Source organism: Patagioenas fasciata, chromosome 5, assembly GCF_037038585.1.
Source record: "Patagioenas fasciata isolate bPatFas1 chromosome 5, bPatFas1.hap1, whole genome shotgun sequence".
In the NCBI taxonomy this organism is placed as follows: Eukaryota; Metazoa; Chordata; class Aves; order Columbiformes; family Columbidae; genus Patagioenas; species Patagioenas fasciata.
Genome location: NC_092524.1, coordinates 2,057,218 through 2,070,138, shown reverse-complemented (window position 1 = coordinate 2,070,138; position 12,921 = coordinate 2,057,218). Strand labels below are relative to the sequence as shown.

The window sequence follows — 12,921 nt, the reverse complement described above, 5'->3', positions numbered from 1 at the left end:
TCAAGGCAGTGAGTGGTCGGTGCTTTAATATCAGGCACAAAGGTCCCAGAAGAGAGTGGAGGCAGGAGGAGTTGGGACATCTCCATGCTGGGAAGCAATCAAGTCACAAATTGGGGCCCAAGAGTGTGGTCACGTTAACCCCAGAGGAAAAATGATGCAGGACTTTCTGTACCACATTATTTCAGCATCATAAACCAGCGGGCAGCATAAGGGGACTGTCACAACTGTCATTTTGAGACCAAGCAAGGGCACCTCATGGAACCACCAAGGGAAGAAACTGCGATCAACAGTTAGATGTAAGATGTTTTTATTAAAATAACTTAAAAAAAATAAGTTTGAGGTGGGAAACAGCCCTGCCCGTGGAAATCTCAACGTGGCCATGCTGTGGGGGATGAACAACCACCCACTGCCAGTCCCGCTCACCTCTCCAGGTGCATCCATAGGGGTTTAGGCAGCAATTCCCATCACAGGGGTCTCACCCACCTCTTGGAAGTCTGCCCTGTCTTCAAAGACCCTCTGAAGAGCCACCCTGACGGATCCCCTGAACTCGGACTTGCCGTAGCTCCCAACCAGGACATAAATCACCGGGTTGATGCTGCTGTTGACAGAGGCCAGCAAGAGGCAGATCTCAAAGACAAAATTCGTGTAGACAAAGAAGTTGAGGAAGATCTGGACACTGAGAGGGATGCCAAAGAGGAGGAAGAAGAGAACAGTGAGGAAGATGACGGTGTAGAGCCTCGCTGCGTGGTGTTGCCAAGAGCTACGTCGGAGCTTGATGAACACTATCACATTGGAAAGAACCATAAAGGGAGTGAAGAAGCAGAAATTGAGGAAACACAAGGTTCCAAGGACCATCCAGCAGTGTTCGGAGTGACCCAGGTCACACACAAAGTACACCAGCCCAGCGAGGACACCGGCCAGGACCCACAGCAGGCTGCACGTGATGGCTGAGAGGGGCTTCGGGCGGTGGCATCGGCACCAGAAGGGCCAGAGGACACCCACACACCTCTCCACGCTGATGGCCGTGAGGAGATAGAGGCTGGTGCTGTAGGTGAGCAGCACCATGGAGTGGAAGAGCGGCAGCACCCGCAGGAGCGCAGGCTGGAAGCAGCCGAGCATGGGCATGTGGTATATCACAAGGAAAGCCGCCGTGCAGAGCAGAAGGCAAGCGTCGGCCACGGCCAGGTTCAAGAGATAAGCAGTGAAAGGGTTCCTCTTGATGCGGAAGCCGAGGAGCCAGAGGATGGTCCCGTTCCCCACCAGCCCGCAGAGGCAGATGAGCAGCGTGATGGCACCGGTGACGATTTCAGGGATGTGTTCTGCAAAGCACATGGTCTCGTTGTGTCCATCCCTGTAGACCATGCTCTCCACAAGCGCTGGGAACACTGTAACAGGGCCACGGATTGTGATGTTGGGATGCGGATCCATCTTCCTCCTTCCTCTCTAGCGCTCACCTGGGGAAAGGCAAGAGATGAAGGTAAAATTAGTGACTTTCAGGTCCCCAGCACTGTGAATGTCTTCTGGTCATTCAGTCTTCCCCCCTCCTCCACAGGCGACAACATCTGCAACCCAGACAGGAGAAGAGCTGAGCAGAGAAAAAGAGAAAGGAAACAAAATAAAAGAGGAGAGACAAATGATAGGAATAGGAATAAAGCAATAGGAATAGGAATAGGAATAGGAATAGGAATAGGAATAGGAATAGGAATAGGAATAGGAATAGGACTAATGGAGTAGGAATAAATAGGAATAAAGGAATACAAAGAGGACTACGAAGAGGAATAGGAATAGAAATAAAGGAATAGGAATAAAGGAATAGGAATAGAAATAGGACTAATGGAATAGGAATAAATAGGAATAAAGGAATGTGAATAAATAGGAATAAAGGAATACAGAGAGGAATAGAATAGGAATAGGAATAGGAATAGGAATAGGAATAGGAATAAAAGAATAGGAATAGGAATAGGAATAGGAATAGGAATGGGAATGGGAATAAAGGAATAGGAATAGGAATAGGAAGGAAAAGACTGGGCCCAGGGTGGCAGGAGACAGAGAGTGAGCTGGAAGAGGAGTGGAAGGAGAAAGAAAAGGGATGCAGAGCTGTTTGGTCTCTAAAGACTGAAAAGGGCTGAGGAGGTGACTGGGGGAATGGAAAAACCACAGAAGAGCAGAGCAGCGTGTCCCAGAGACAGGAGTGGAGGTGAGATCCCGACCCCTCTCACCGAGCACGGGGTGTCCAGGGAGGGCAGGTCCTTGCACGGCCTCGGGGTCCCAGAGCTGCAGACTCCTGTCCTCTCTGGCAGACCTGCACATGAAATTCTACAAAGCTGCCTCGCCAAAACCCTCCCAGAAGAGATCCGGCCACCAGGAACAAGGTAACTCCATGATGAGGTTCCTCCAAGGGATCCGGCACCCTGACTCTTCCTCTGCTAGAGGCCAAATGGGCTCTGGGACCACAGTCCTGGATTTCTGCTCAGGAGCGGGTGGCCGTGGGCACGTAGATGTGCCAAGGCTTGGTCATCACTTCTGAGAGCAGCGGAAGAGGATTGCCAAAGAGTCACCCTCACGGGAAAGGCATTGCAGGCCCATCTGCTGGTTGCTACAAATGCTTCCTCTTGGCAAACCTGTTGTGTTGAGCCCGAAATGATCATCTTCCTTCTCCTTTGCTGCTTCTCTTCTGTGCCCAGCTGTGATGTCCCTGAGATGTGTCGTGGTTTCCGTGAACTCGCTGCCATACAAAAGCCCCCCAGCTTTCCACCAGCCTAGGGAAATGATGCTCAGTTGTCACATCCCCGCTTGTAAGAGCTGAGTTGGACACCTCCATCATCCATACTGGTGAGGGGCTGGAGCACTAGAGTGATGGGAGCAGCTAAGGGACCTGGGGGTTCAGCTGGAGAACAGGAGCTGAGGGGAGACCTTCTGATCTCTGAACTGCCTGAAAGGAGCTTGGAGCCAGGGGGGTCGGGCTCTGCTCCCCAGGAACAAATGATGAGGGGAAACAGCCTCAAGTTGCACCAGGGGAGGTTGAGGTTGGATCTGGGGAACAATTTCTTCCCCAAAGGGCTGTGGGGCATTGGAACCGGCTGCCCAGGGCAGTGCTGGAGTCACCATCCCTGGGGGGTTGGACAGACGGACATGAGGTTCTCAGGACATGGGGCAGTGCCAGGGGTGGGGGAATGGTTGGACTGGATGATCTCGAGGGGTTTTTCCAGCCAAAATGATTCTGTGATTCTACAATCACCCTGTGTCATGGGGAGGGCAGCAGGATGGTGTGACACATCAGGTCACCATGCCCAGGGGTGACACAAACGTCCCACCCTGGCTGAGGCTGCAGGACACAACGTGAGTCCTGGGGGGGGACCATTCCTCATAGGTGACCTCTGCAGGACAGGAGCCTTCTCATGGCAGCGGCTCCATCCCTTCACATCCCTTTTGGGGTCAGGCAGATCTGTCTCGCTTCCTTGTCTGCTGTACAGCAAATTCAAACAAATAGCTCAGGAGAAATCATCAGATACACCCAGAGCAAGGGGAAGGAGATGCAGGTGGCTGGGAGAGCATCTCAGCAGCCTCCAGGCTCTGGGCCTCCTATTTAAAGGAAGGTTCAACAGAAAATTACATTAAAGGAGAGAGTAGTAGGACTCATAAGTGTAAGTGCAGCTGGCAGCTATTTGGCTACGTTTTCCAGTTGTTTGTAAATAACATCGCAGATTTGCTACATGTTAAATGATCTTAACGTGATAAATAAATAACAAAGAGTAAATAATATATGGCACTAAATGATAAGCTGTAGATGGTAAATAATAAATTGTAGATGGTAGATAGAATCATAGAATCAAAGAATCACAGAATCATAGAATCATTTTCATTGGAAGAAACCCTCAAGATTATCGAGTCAAATCATAAATAGTGAATAAGTGGATAAATAGTAAACAATACATTATAAACAATAAATAATTCATAATGAGCAAATAATAAATATAAACAACAAATACAAATAAAAGTACAAAAATTAAGCAAGAAGTCAATAATAAATAGTTGTTATTTGTATTAATGTGATAAATAATGTTGACAGCTGCTCTTGGGGAAGCCACCTCCTGTCCAGCGGTTGCACACCTGGTTGGGTGGGTTAATAACCCCCACCAACATGGTGACAGTCGCGCTGGGGACAAAGGTGACAGGTTCCCTCATGTCACTGTCTCTAAAGGCACCTTTTTGGCATCATTTTAGATGTTTAAGTTTGTTCTCTCTATGGTAAAAGCGGGGTGAAAGCGGCAATATTCAGAAACAAGCAGTTTTTAATTAAGCCTGGAGTATCTGATGTGCCTCATACCCCCTTCTAGATCACTATGATTCCAGGAAATAATAAATAATAATAATTTGGTTTTAAAAAGCAGAAAGCAGAGCTGGAGAGAGCCTCTTACTGTCTCTGCCGTATCCAGGGCCAGCTGGACAAATCACCAAACCACAGGAACATATGGGCGAGCTGCAGTTAATTAATCAGCATTCCTCTGCCTGCAGCTGCTGCGAGGGCTCGAGCACAGACGCTGATTTCCCATCCTCTTACAACCCACCCAGCAATCGAAAAGAACCAGCGCAATTACAGGAAATTAGAGCAAAATTATAAACTATTCTAACAGGGTTATAACAAAAATAGATGGTTGATAACAAAGAGAAATCCTTTGACCCAGGATTAATTAAGTAGCCTAAGATAAATTCAAGATGATGAGCTTTAGAGTGTCCAAGTGAATAACCCGCTGACGAAGCTTGCAATAATTACCGCGGCTGCATCCAGCTCTCTCGCCGCCTTTGCCCCAAATGTCCTCCCGACCACAAGCACTTTGAGCCGGGTTGCTCCGAACTCCCCCTGGGCACATTCCCAGGATCTGCTCCGGTCCTGGAGAGTGGGATGGGACGGATCCTTCGGGAAACCCCCACCCGATGGAAAAATGTGCTGGGCTGGCTGGGAACAGTCACCGGCTGCAGGACCACGGGCAATCATAGAGCCTTAAAAACACAGAGTTATAGAATATTTAGGGTTGGAAGGGACCGTCAAAGCCCATCCAGCGCCACCCCTTCCATGAGCAGGGACATCTTCACCTAGATCAGGTTGCTCAGAGCCCCATCCAGTGGGACGTTTCCAAACCAGGCTGCAAAAATCAACCCAAAAATATCTTTTTAGTGCTAAAGCCATGTTAGGATGAGCTAAAAATGTTCCATCCCAGTAACAGGCTGTGTTAAATGCGATGCAGTCACTCTGCAGCTCCATCTCCCTGTTGCTTCCAAAGCTTCTCTTCAGTCAGATTTCCATGGACCAGGGGGAAATAATGACCCTGTGCTTCTTTAATCCATCTTCAGGCGATGTGAATCGGCACTCAGGTGGTGCCTCCCGGCTCCTGCAGCTGCAGGGTGTCCTTCACCATCCATCCTCCTCCTCCTGGTAAAGACCCATCGCAGCACCCATAGCCGCGAATGGCACGACTGCATCCCAACAGCTCTCACTTCCCGGGCGTTTTTCTCACTTAAACTTATCCAAATACAATTCTGCTTCTGTTTGGGCTTCCCCCAGGGTGTGAATCTTGACGGGGTGACCATGTGAACCCTCTGCCACGAGGAGCCCCAAGCGCTGGGCAGGAATTGATGGGGAGTTGTGAGCTGTACCGGCTGAGAAAACCTTGGGGTGCTCCTGGTCCATTTGCAGCGATGTAGCACGAACCGATCTCAGGCAAAAGCTGAAAACCCTTCAGTGCCAACCAAGGGGTGATGCTGCCCGCTGCAAGCCTGTTTTCCTCAGATAAAAATAGACATCTGGGAAAAAAACTCTACGTCAGCTGCAAAATCTTCTTACCGGTCAGTGCAAACAAGGCATCTCTGCCCCTGCAAGCACCGGCGTCTGCGTTGGTAAGAGAGAAGGTGCTTTCTGATACGAGAGCAATAACGGAGGCTCCTGGATGGCTCCTCCCCTGCTGTTTTTTTTGGCTAATAATCCTTTAGTTCACATGCATGGCACAGCCGTGATTGAAAAGAAATGGCATGGATCCTTAAGCATTTGCACAGGGGTGGCAAGAAAAATCCAAACCCTCTAAGTCGCGAGAGGAGGGAACCGTTCCCTCAAGCTCAGAAAATGAAACTGACTTCAATTGCACAAAATGAGAAGGTTTGTTGTTTTATGTAAAGGATTTTTCTCTGAGGTGTAAAAGCACATTAAACACAGTCGCAGGTTGTGATATTCAGATTTAACGGTGCTGTCTTTTGGGAACTCTGTGAAAGGCTAATTACGGTATGTGCTTTTCCACACTGAGCTGTCCTTCACGGCAAGAAGTTTATGACAAGGAAAATTCCCCTTTCTGAAGGAACCAGGCAGGGCTGTCCCGTCTTCAGATGAATCACCCTTCCCACTGCTGGCAGCGATGGGACAGACGGTGCCATTTCTGTGGAAGAGGTTAAATAAGAGTAAATTGCTTTCTTCTTTTCCCTATAACAAAACAAAACAAGGAGGCAGAAAACAGGTTCCTATCATGCCCAGACTAATATCTCTGTCTGCTTCACTTCACTGGAAATAAGAAAAAAAAAAGGCCATTTCTTTATTAACTCCTTGTACTGAGTTGAAAAGAAAGGGGTGTTCTCAGCTGCCCTCCCTGTGTGCAGCACCACCAGTACCACCAGTACCACCAGCATCACCGGCATCGCGCTGTGATGATGGAGGAGAGATGCCCCCCTGGGGATGGTGAGGTTTGGGGATGCTGAGGTCCGGGGATGCTGAAATCAGAGGATGCTGATGTCCAAGGATGCTGAGGTCCAGGGATGCTAATGTCCAAGGATGCTGAGGTCCAGGGATGCTGAGGTTTGTGGATGCTGAGGTTTGGGGATGTTGAGATCCAGGGATGCTGAGGTTTGGGGATGCTGAGCTTTGCGGATGCTGAGCTTTGCGGATGCTGAGGTTTGGGGATGTTGAGGTCCGGGAAGCCCTGAGATGGGCAGAGAAGAAACTAAGAACAGCAGAAAACTTCCAGGAAATGGAAGGCAGTCAGGGAGCGGGTCATTGACCGGAGATGAGTGTTTCCAATCAGGAATACATGAAGAACCATTCACAAAATGCTGCTTGTGGAGCTTCTGGCAAAAGCCACTTCCTGTCTGGCAAAAAGAAAAGATTAAGATAAATAAAAACAAGGAAGCGGAGCTCTGACGTAGCTGCGGTTACAAAACCGTTCCCAACTCCCGTGCGACCCCACTGCGCTGGGGACGGGGCGCAGAGAGGAGCTGGTGGGACGAGAGCAGGGACATCCTGGTGACCTGGGGGCATTTTTCTTCATTCAACTGTCCTGGGAGGATCTGCTTCAGGACATGGAAGTGTGAGAAGCCAAGACACTGACGCTGATCCGCTTGAGCCCAGCTGGAGTGCCAGCCCTTGCCTTCTGCTTCAGCAGCGCTAACAGGTAAGTGCGACGTTCTTCTTCATCCCCACCGCACCTTCCTCTCCTCCAGCATCCACTGCCAGCAGCTACGTTCCCCCCACCCTCTCCCCAGGTCCTCTCCCCACTTGCCTTCCGCATCTCCTGGTGAACCTCCCTCTGCCTCCCCTCCCATCTCCGTCTCCCCCGCCACCATGTCCACTTCTCCCCTCCCCAGCACATCCTGCTTGCCCTCCACTGGTGACTTCCCAGCTCAGGGGGCTGGCTGAGGGGCCACGTGGCTCAGCACCAGCTTCTCCAAGCCGCTAACTCCATGTCCACTCTGACCACAGCCAGGGGCCACATCCCACTGCTCGCCCAGCATCCCGCCATGGAGGCGAACCACATGTCGCCAAATCCCACAGCACCCACGCTGACCACCGATGGAGACAACCCATGCAGGATGGACGTCACCGACATGGCCATAGACGGTGTCACGGCGCTCATCTGCCTCTGCGGGCTGCTGGGGAACGGGGCCGCCCTCTGGTTCCTCGGCTTCCGCATCCGCAGGAACCCCATCACCGTCTACATCTTCAACCTGGCCATTGCTGACTTCGTCTTCCTCCTCTCCATGCTCACTTCATCCCTCCTCTACATGACAGAGAACGTCTCCTGCTCCACTCTTTTGTCCTTGAAGTACAAGAGGTCACTTTTCCTGTTCTCGCTGTTCTCCTACAACACGGCCCTGTATCTCCTCACAGCCATCAGCATTGAGAGATGCATGTCCATCTTCTGCTACAGCATCCGCCATCCCCAGCGCTTGTCAGTCACGGTGTGTGTCCTGCTCTGGTCCCTCTCCATCACTGTCATTGCTGCAGTGACCTCTCTGTGCCTGTTGTATGACCACGAGCACTGCCGCATGGCTCTCATCTCCATGTACATCCTCAACTTCCTCGTCTTTGCACCACCCATGGTCATTTCCAGCACAATCCTCCTCATTAAGGTCCAGTGTAGCTCCCAGCAGCACCAACCCAAGAGGCTCTACATCGTTATCTTCCTCACCGTCCTCTTCTTCCTCCTCTTCGCTCTTCCCCTCAGCATCTGGAATTTCCTGCAGCAGTTCAGCTACACCTTTGTGCCCTCCCAGGTTGTTTTCCTGCTCGCCTGCATCAACAGCAGCATCAACCCCTTCATCTACTTCTCAGTGGGGAGCTGCCAGAGGCATTGCTCCTTGGTGTCCCCCCAGGTCGCCTTCCGGAGGGTCTTTGAGGAGCCGGCAGACAACATGACATTCAGCAGTGACACAACGATGGACACGCTGGCCCCAGCCTGTTGAACCCTTTCCACTGCTTAATGCCCTGGGACAATGGCTGAGGGATTCCTTGAGCAGCCAGATGAATACATTTTCTGCAGTATTTTCCTTGATGTTACCCTCTTGTGGTGTAATTCTGCACCCTGCAGAAGAGGAGAGCAGGGGCCTCACCAAGGTCTGTGTCGGGGGGGAATTTGTGTTCAAGCTCAGCTTTCTGCTCCCTGCCAGCCCACCCGAAGTCCTGCAACACTCTTCCCCGAGGGCAACATGCCCCAGAGGATCGTGTTCCCACCAGCTTTTCAGGATGAGCATTGCCTTTTGGAAACTCTGACTCATGTACAGTGCAGGGGCAAAAACCGTTTGGTGCCCTAAGCCCTTGTCCCCATCCTGCATCCCAGCCTGTGCAGCCTCCCTGAGCTCTGCTCCCCTCTCATCTCCAGCAATGCCGGCAGGGAGACCCCAGCTGAGGCCCCACCGCCCTCCCCTCCCACTGGTACCTGGTTCCTGTACCCCACCGATACCCGGTTCTGTATCCTACTGCTGCCTGATGTCAATAAACAGCATCGTTTAATAAATACACAGCTGCCCTGGGTCCGTGTGTCAGCACTCGCTGCTTTCGCCTGGGTCCCACTGCTGGCCAGGGGTGCGGGTGGAGACACAAACGTGGTTTGTGCTGTTCAGAGCAAAAACGATGCCAAGTGCCCGCAGCTGGGGCTGCGCCGGTACACCCAGATGGGCGCAGGGGTACGGCAGTGCCCCCAGGCTGGTTTATTAGTGTCACAGCAAATATCTCCTCAAAGATTTTATTATTACTATTTTTTTAAACCAGGTCTAAGTGCAAAGTACTCTTCCTTCTGAAATTTTTCTTCCCCGCTGGCTTCAGCAGCATGGAGTATTTTTCTTTCTTCAGCAGGCTGGGATGATGCAGCAGCAAGAAGAGGGGGAGTTGTGGCCCCCAGCCCCGCTAACACCTTCCAGGAGCAGAGTGCCACCTCTGTTTGTCACCATGGGCTCCATGGGCATCACTCTCCTCCCTGTGGCGTCCCCCGACCAGCCCCACCACATCCCACCACTTCCCCCCAGCCCCACCACATCCCAGACCTTCCCACACCCCTCATACCGACCCCACCATGTCCCGCATCCCCCATGCAGCCCCACCACCTCCCACCCCCCCCAGCCAACCCCACGCCTGATGCTCCAGTGCCTCCCTATGGGCTTCTCACTCCGAGTCACCCCATAAGGTTTTGTGGGACTGTTTCTCGAGGACACCCCCACTCCGCGGAGTGGGAGAGGTTCACCCCGCTATGTCGCAGCCCCCCGATGTCCCAGACCCCCCTCACCGCCCCCCTGCCAGCGGCCGGAGAGGAACGAGAGGCGGCGGGTGGAACCAGCGGCGTTTATTGGGGCGGGAGGAGCGGGGCCGGGGCCGGGACGGGTGGTGCAGCCCGGCGGGGGGAGCGGAGGCGTTAGCGGGGGCGCAGGAGCGGGGCCGCCGGGCACCGAGCCCCGGAGAGCCGCTTCCCCGGGGGCAGAGGGGTCCGGGGGGGTGTGCAGGGCTCCCGGCTGCTCTGCCCTCGCTGGAGGGCAGCAAAGCCCAGAGATCGCGCTTCGAGCCGGGGAGCGGCCCGAGGGACGGGGCGGGACAGCGGTGGGATGGAAGCAGGGATGCGTACAAATGGAGTGGAGGATGAAGATGAGGATGGGGACACGGTGGGATGGGGATGAGATAAGGGTTGGGGATGGGGACAAGGTGGGATAACGGATGGGAATGGGGACAAGATGGGATAACAGATGGGGATGGAGACAAGGTGGGATCAGGGATGGTTTTGGGATAAAGGATGGGGACAAGATGGGGTAAAGGATGGGAATGGGGACAAGATGGGATGAAGAATGAAGATGGGGATGGGGACACGGTGGGATAAGAGATGGGGATGGGATAAGGGTTGGGGATGGGGACAAGATGGGATGAAGGATGGGGTTGGGGCCATGGTGGGATAAGGAATGGGGATGAGATAAGGGTTGGAGATGGGGACAAGACGGGATATGGAGTGGGATGCATCCTAACACACAGCCACAAGAAGGTGACCTGTGGGCCCAGCTTGCAGCAAGGATGGAAGCTGAGCATGAAGCCAGGGTGGGCAGCACAGCTGGTGTGACTCCAGTGGTCTCTTAGCTGCAGGTTGTGGTGACCGCCGTCTCTTCGAAGACTCTCTGGAAGGCGACCTGGAGGGACACCAAGGAGCAATGCCTCTGGCAGCTCCCCACCAAGAAGTAGATGAAGGGGTTGATGCTGCTGTTGATGCAGGCGAGCAGGAAAACAACCTGGGAGGGCACAAAGGTGTAGCTGAACTGCTGCAGGAAATTCCAGATGCTGAGGGGAACCCCAAGGATGAGAAAAAAGAGGACAGTGAGGAAGATAACGATGTAGAGCCTCTTGGGTTGACGCCGCTTGGAGCTACACAGGACCTTAATGAACAGGATCACTTTGGAAATGACCATGGGTGGTGCAAAGATGAGGAAGTTGAGGATGTACATGGAGATGAGAGCCACCCGACAGTGCTCATAGTCATACAACAGGCACAGAGATGTCACTGCAGCAATGACAGTGATGGAGAGGGACCAGAGCAGGACACACACCGTGACTGACAAGTGCTGGGGACGGCGGCAGCGGTACCAGAGCGGGCAGAGGATGGACATGCATCTCTCGATGCTGATGGCTGTCAGGAGATACAGGCCCATGTTGTAGGAGAAGAGCGAGAGCAGGAAAAGTGACCTCTTGTACTTCAAGGACAAAAGAGCGGAGCAGGAGACGTTCTCCATGATGTAGAGGACAGATGAGGTGACTATGAAGAGGAGGAAGGTGAAGTCGGCCATGGCCAGGTTGAGGACGTAGACGGTGATGGGGTTCCTGCGGATGCGGAAGCCGAGGAGCCAGAGCACGGCCCCATTCCCCAGCAGCCCGCAGAGGCAGATGAGCACCGTGACACCGTCTATGGCCATGTCGGTGACCTCCACCCTGCAGGGACCTTTTCCAACCGTCTCTAGCACGGATGATGTGGGAGGTGGGGATGTCTGGTTCACCTCCATGGCGGGAGGTGGGACGCGGTCCCCAGCTGCGGTCAGAGCAGACAGGGAGTTAGTGGGACCCCAAGAGCAAGAAGGACGTGTCTGGGTGAGGGATCCTGGTGAAGTGACGGGCTTGGCGACAGGGGGGTGACAAGTGGGTTGGGGAGGCGACTGCCTCACCAATGACAGGCTGGGGGGTTGAGTGCAGAGGAGAGATGGGAAGGATGCGTGTGGGAGCGGTGAGAGGGGCTGTGGGGAGCTGCAGGGAGACGCGAGCAGCCCCCCCAGGCTGAGCCGCGGTCCCAATCCCCTACCTTTCCAGGCAGCAGGCGGAGGGCAACCTGCTGCACGTCCCAGCAGGGCAGTCCCGTCCTCCAGCCCCTCCTCACCACGATCTCCTCAGCCGAGGAGAACTGGGGTCTCCGCGTCCTCGGAAGGCTCGAGCAGCCCGTCTCTCCAAACACAGCGGCTCTTTGGGGCGTTTCTGCAAGATCATGGGTCAGGTGGTGAGAGAGCGCTGGGCAGCTTCAGAGACACAGACTGCATCACGGAGCCTCTCCTGTCAAGTTTCTGTTTGGTCTTGCGGGAAAGGAAATGCTTTGCCCACGAGAATACTCCAGAGGATGAATACTGCAGGAGCTACATCTTTGCTGTGAAAGAACCTTGATGCTTTTAGGGTTCAACTTGATATCTCATCAGACTGGTAATTACCACCTTTCTAATTGTTTTATTTTGCTCCTGTCTCCTCCTTCCACCCTGCCCTGATGCTGGCATCCTTCTGAAATTGTTCATTAATGCGCATATTTGCCTTCCAGACTCCCAGCATGGGAATCGCTGGCCATTTCTCCTCCATCCATGTCGTGCATCAGGTTTGGGTGGGAATTTGGTGTTTGAGCCGTTGGTTCAGGTTGACCTGGCTGGTCTGGGGGCTGCGGTGCCCTCCTGGACCGGCTGGTGCCCAGCGAGGGAGACAGGGGGGCTGGTGGCAGGAGAACAGGAGATGAGGCAGCCATAGGGCTGGGGGGGGATAGCAGGGAATGGCACATATGACCCCCCATCACTCCATGCACCCCGATAACAGAAGCACCCATTCACCCCTGTAGGGGTCTTGGGGTGGCAGAGGAGGGCACTGAGCAGAGAGAAGGGGGTCTTGGGGAC

General features: G+C 53.3%; 3 protein-coding genes across 3 annotated transcripts; 1 reads left to right on the top strand and 2 right to left on the bottom strand.

The window, feature by feature from the left end:
* Positions 1-346: 346 nt before the first annotated feature.
* On the bottom strand, positions 347-3,783 carry LOC136102693 (proto-oncogene Mas-like). The gene is made up of 2 exons (XM_065839991.2): positions 2,220-3,783; positions 347-1,454 (listed from the first exon to the last, which is right to left on the bottom strand). The coding sequence occupies exon 2, from the start codon at positions 1,426-1,428 to the stop codon at positions 448-450; it is 981 nt and encodes a 326-aa protein (XP_065696063.1). The 5' UTR covers positions 1,429-1,454; positions 2,220-3,783; the 3' UTR covers positions 347-447.
* Positions 3,784-7,182: 3,399 nt separating this feature from the next.
* On the top strand, positions 7,183-9,274 carry LOC136101967 (mas-related G-protein coupled receptor member H-like). Its single transcript, XM_065838624.2, has 2 exons — positions 7,183-7,430; positions 7,739-9,274. Exon 2 carries the CDS (start codon positions 7,777-7,779, stop codon positions 8,719-8,721), a length of 945 nt encoding a protein of 314 aa, XP_065694696.1. The 5' UTR covers positions 7,183-7,430; positions 7,739-7,776; the 3' UTR covers positions 8,722-9,274.
* Positions 9,275-10,866: 1,592 nt separating this feature from the next.
* Positions 10,867-11,784, bottom strand: LOC136101968 (mas-related G-protein coupled receptor member H-like). Its single transcript, XM_065838625.1, has one exon. It carries the CDS (start codon positions 11,782-11,784, stop codon positions 10,867-10,869), a length of 918 nt encoding a protein of 305 aa, XP_065694697.1.
* Between the last annotated feature and the right edge of the window lie 1,137 nt (positions 11,785-12,921).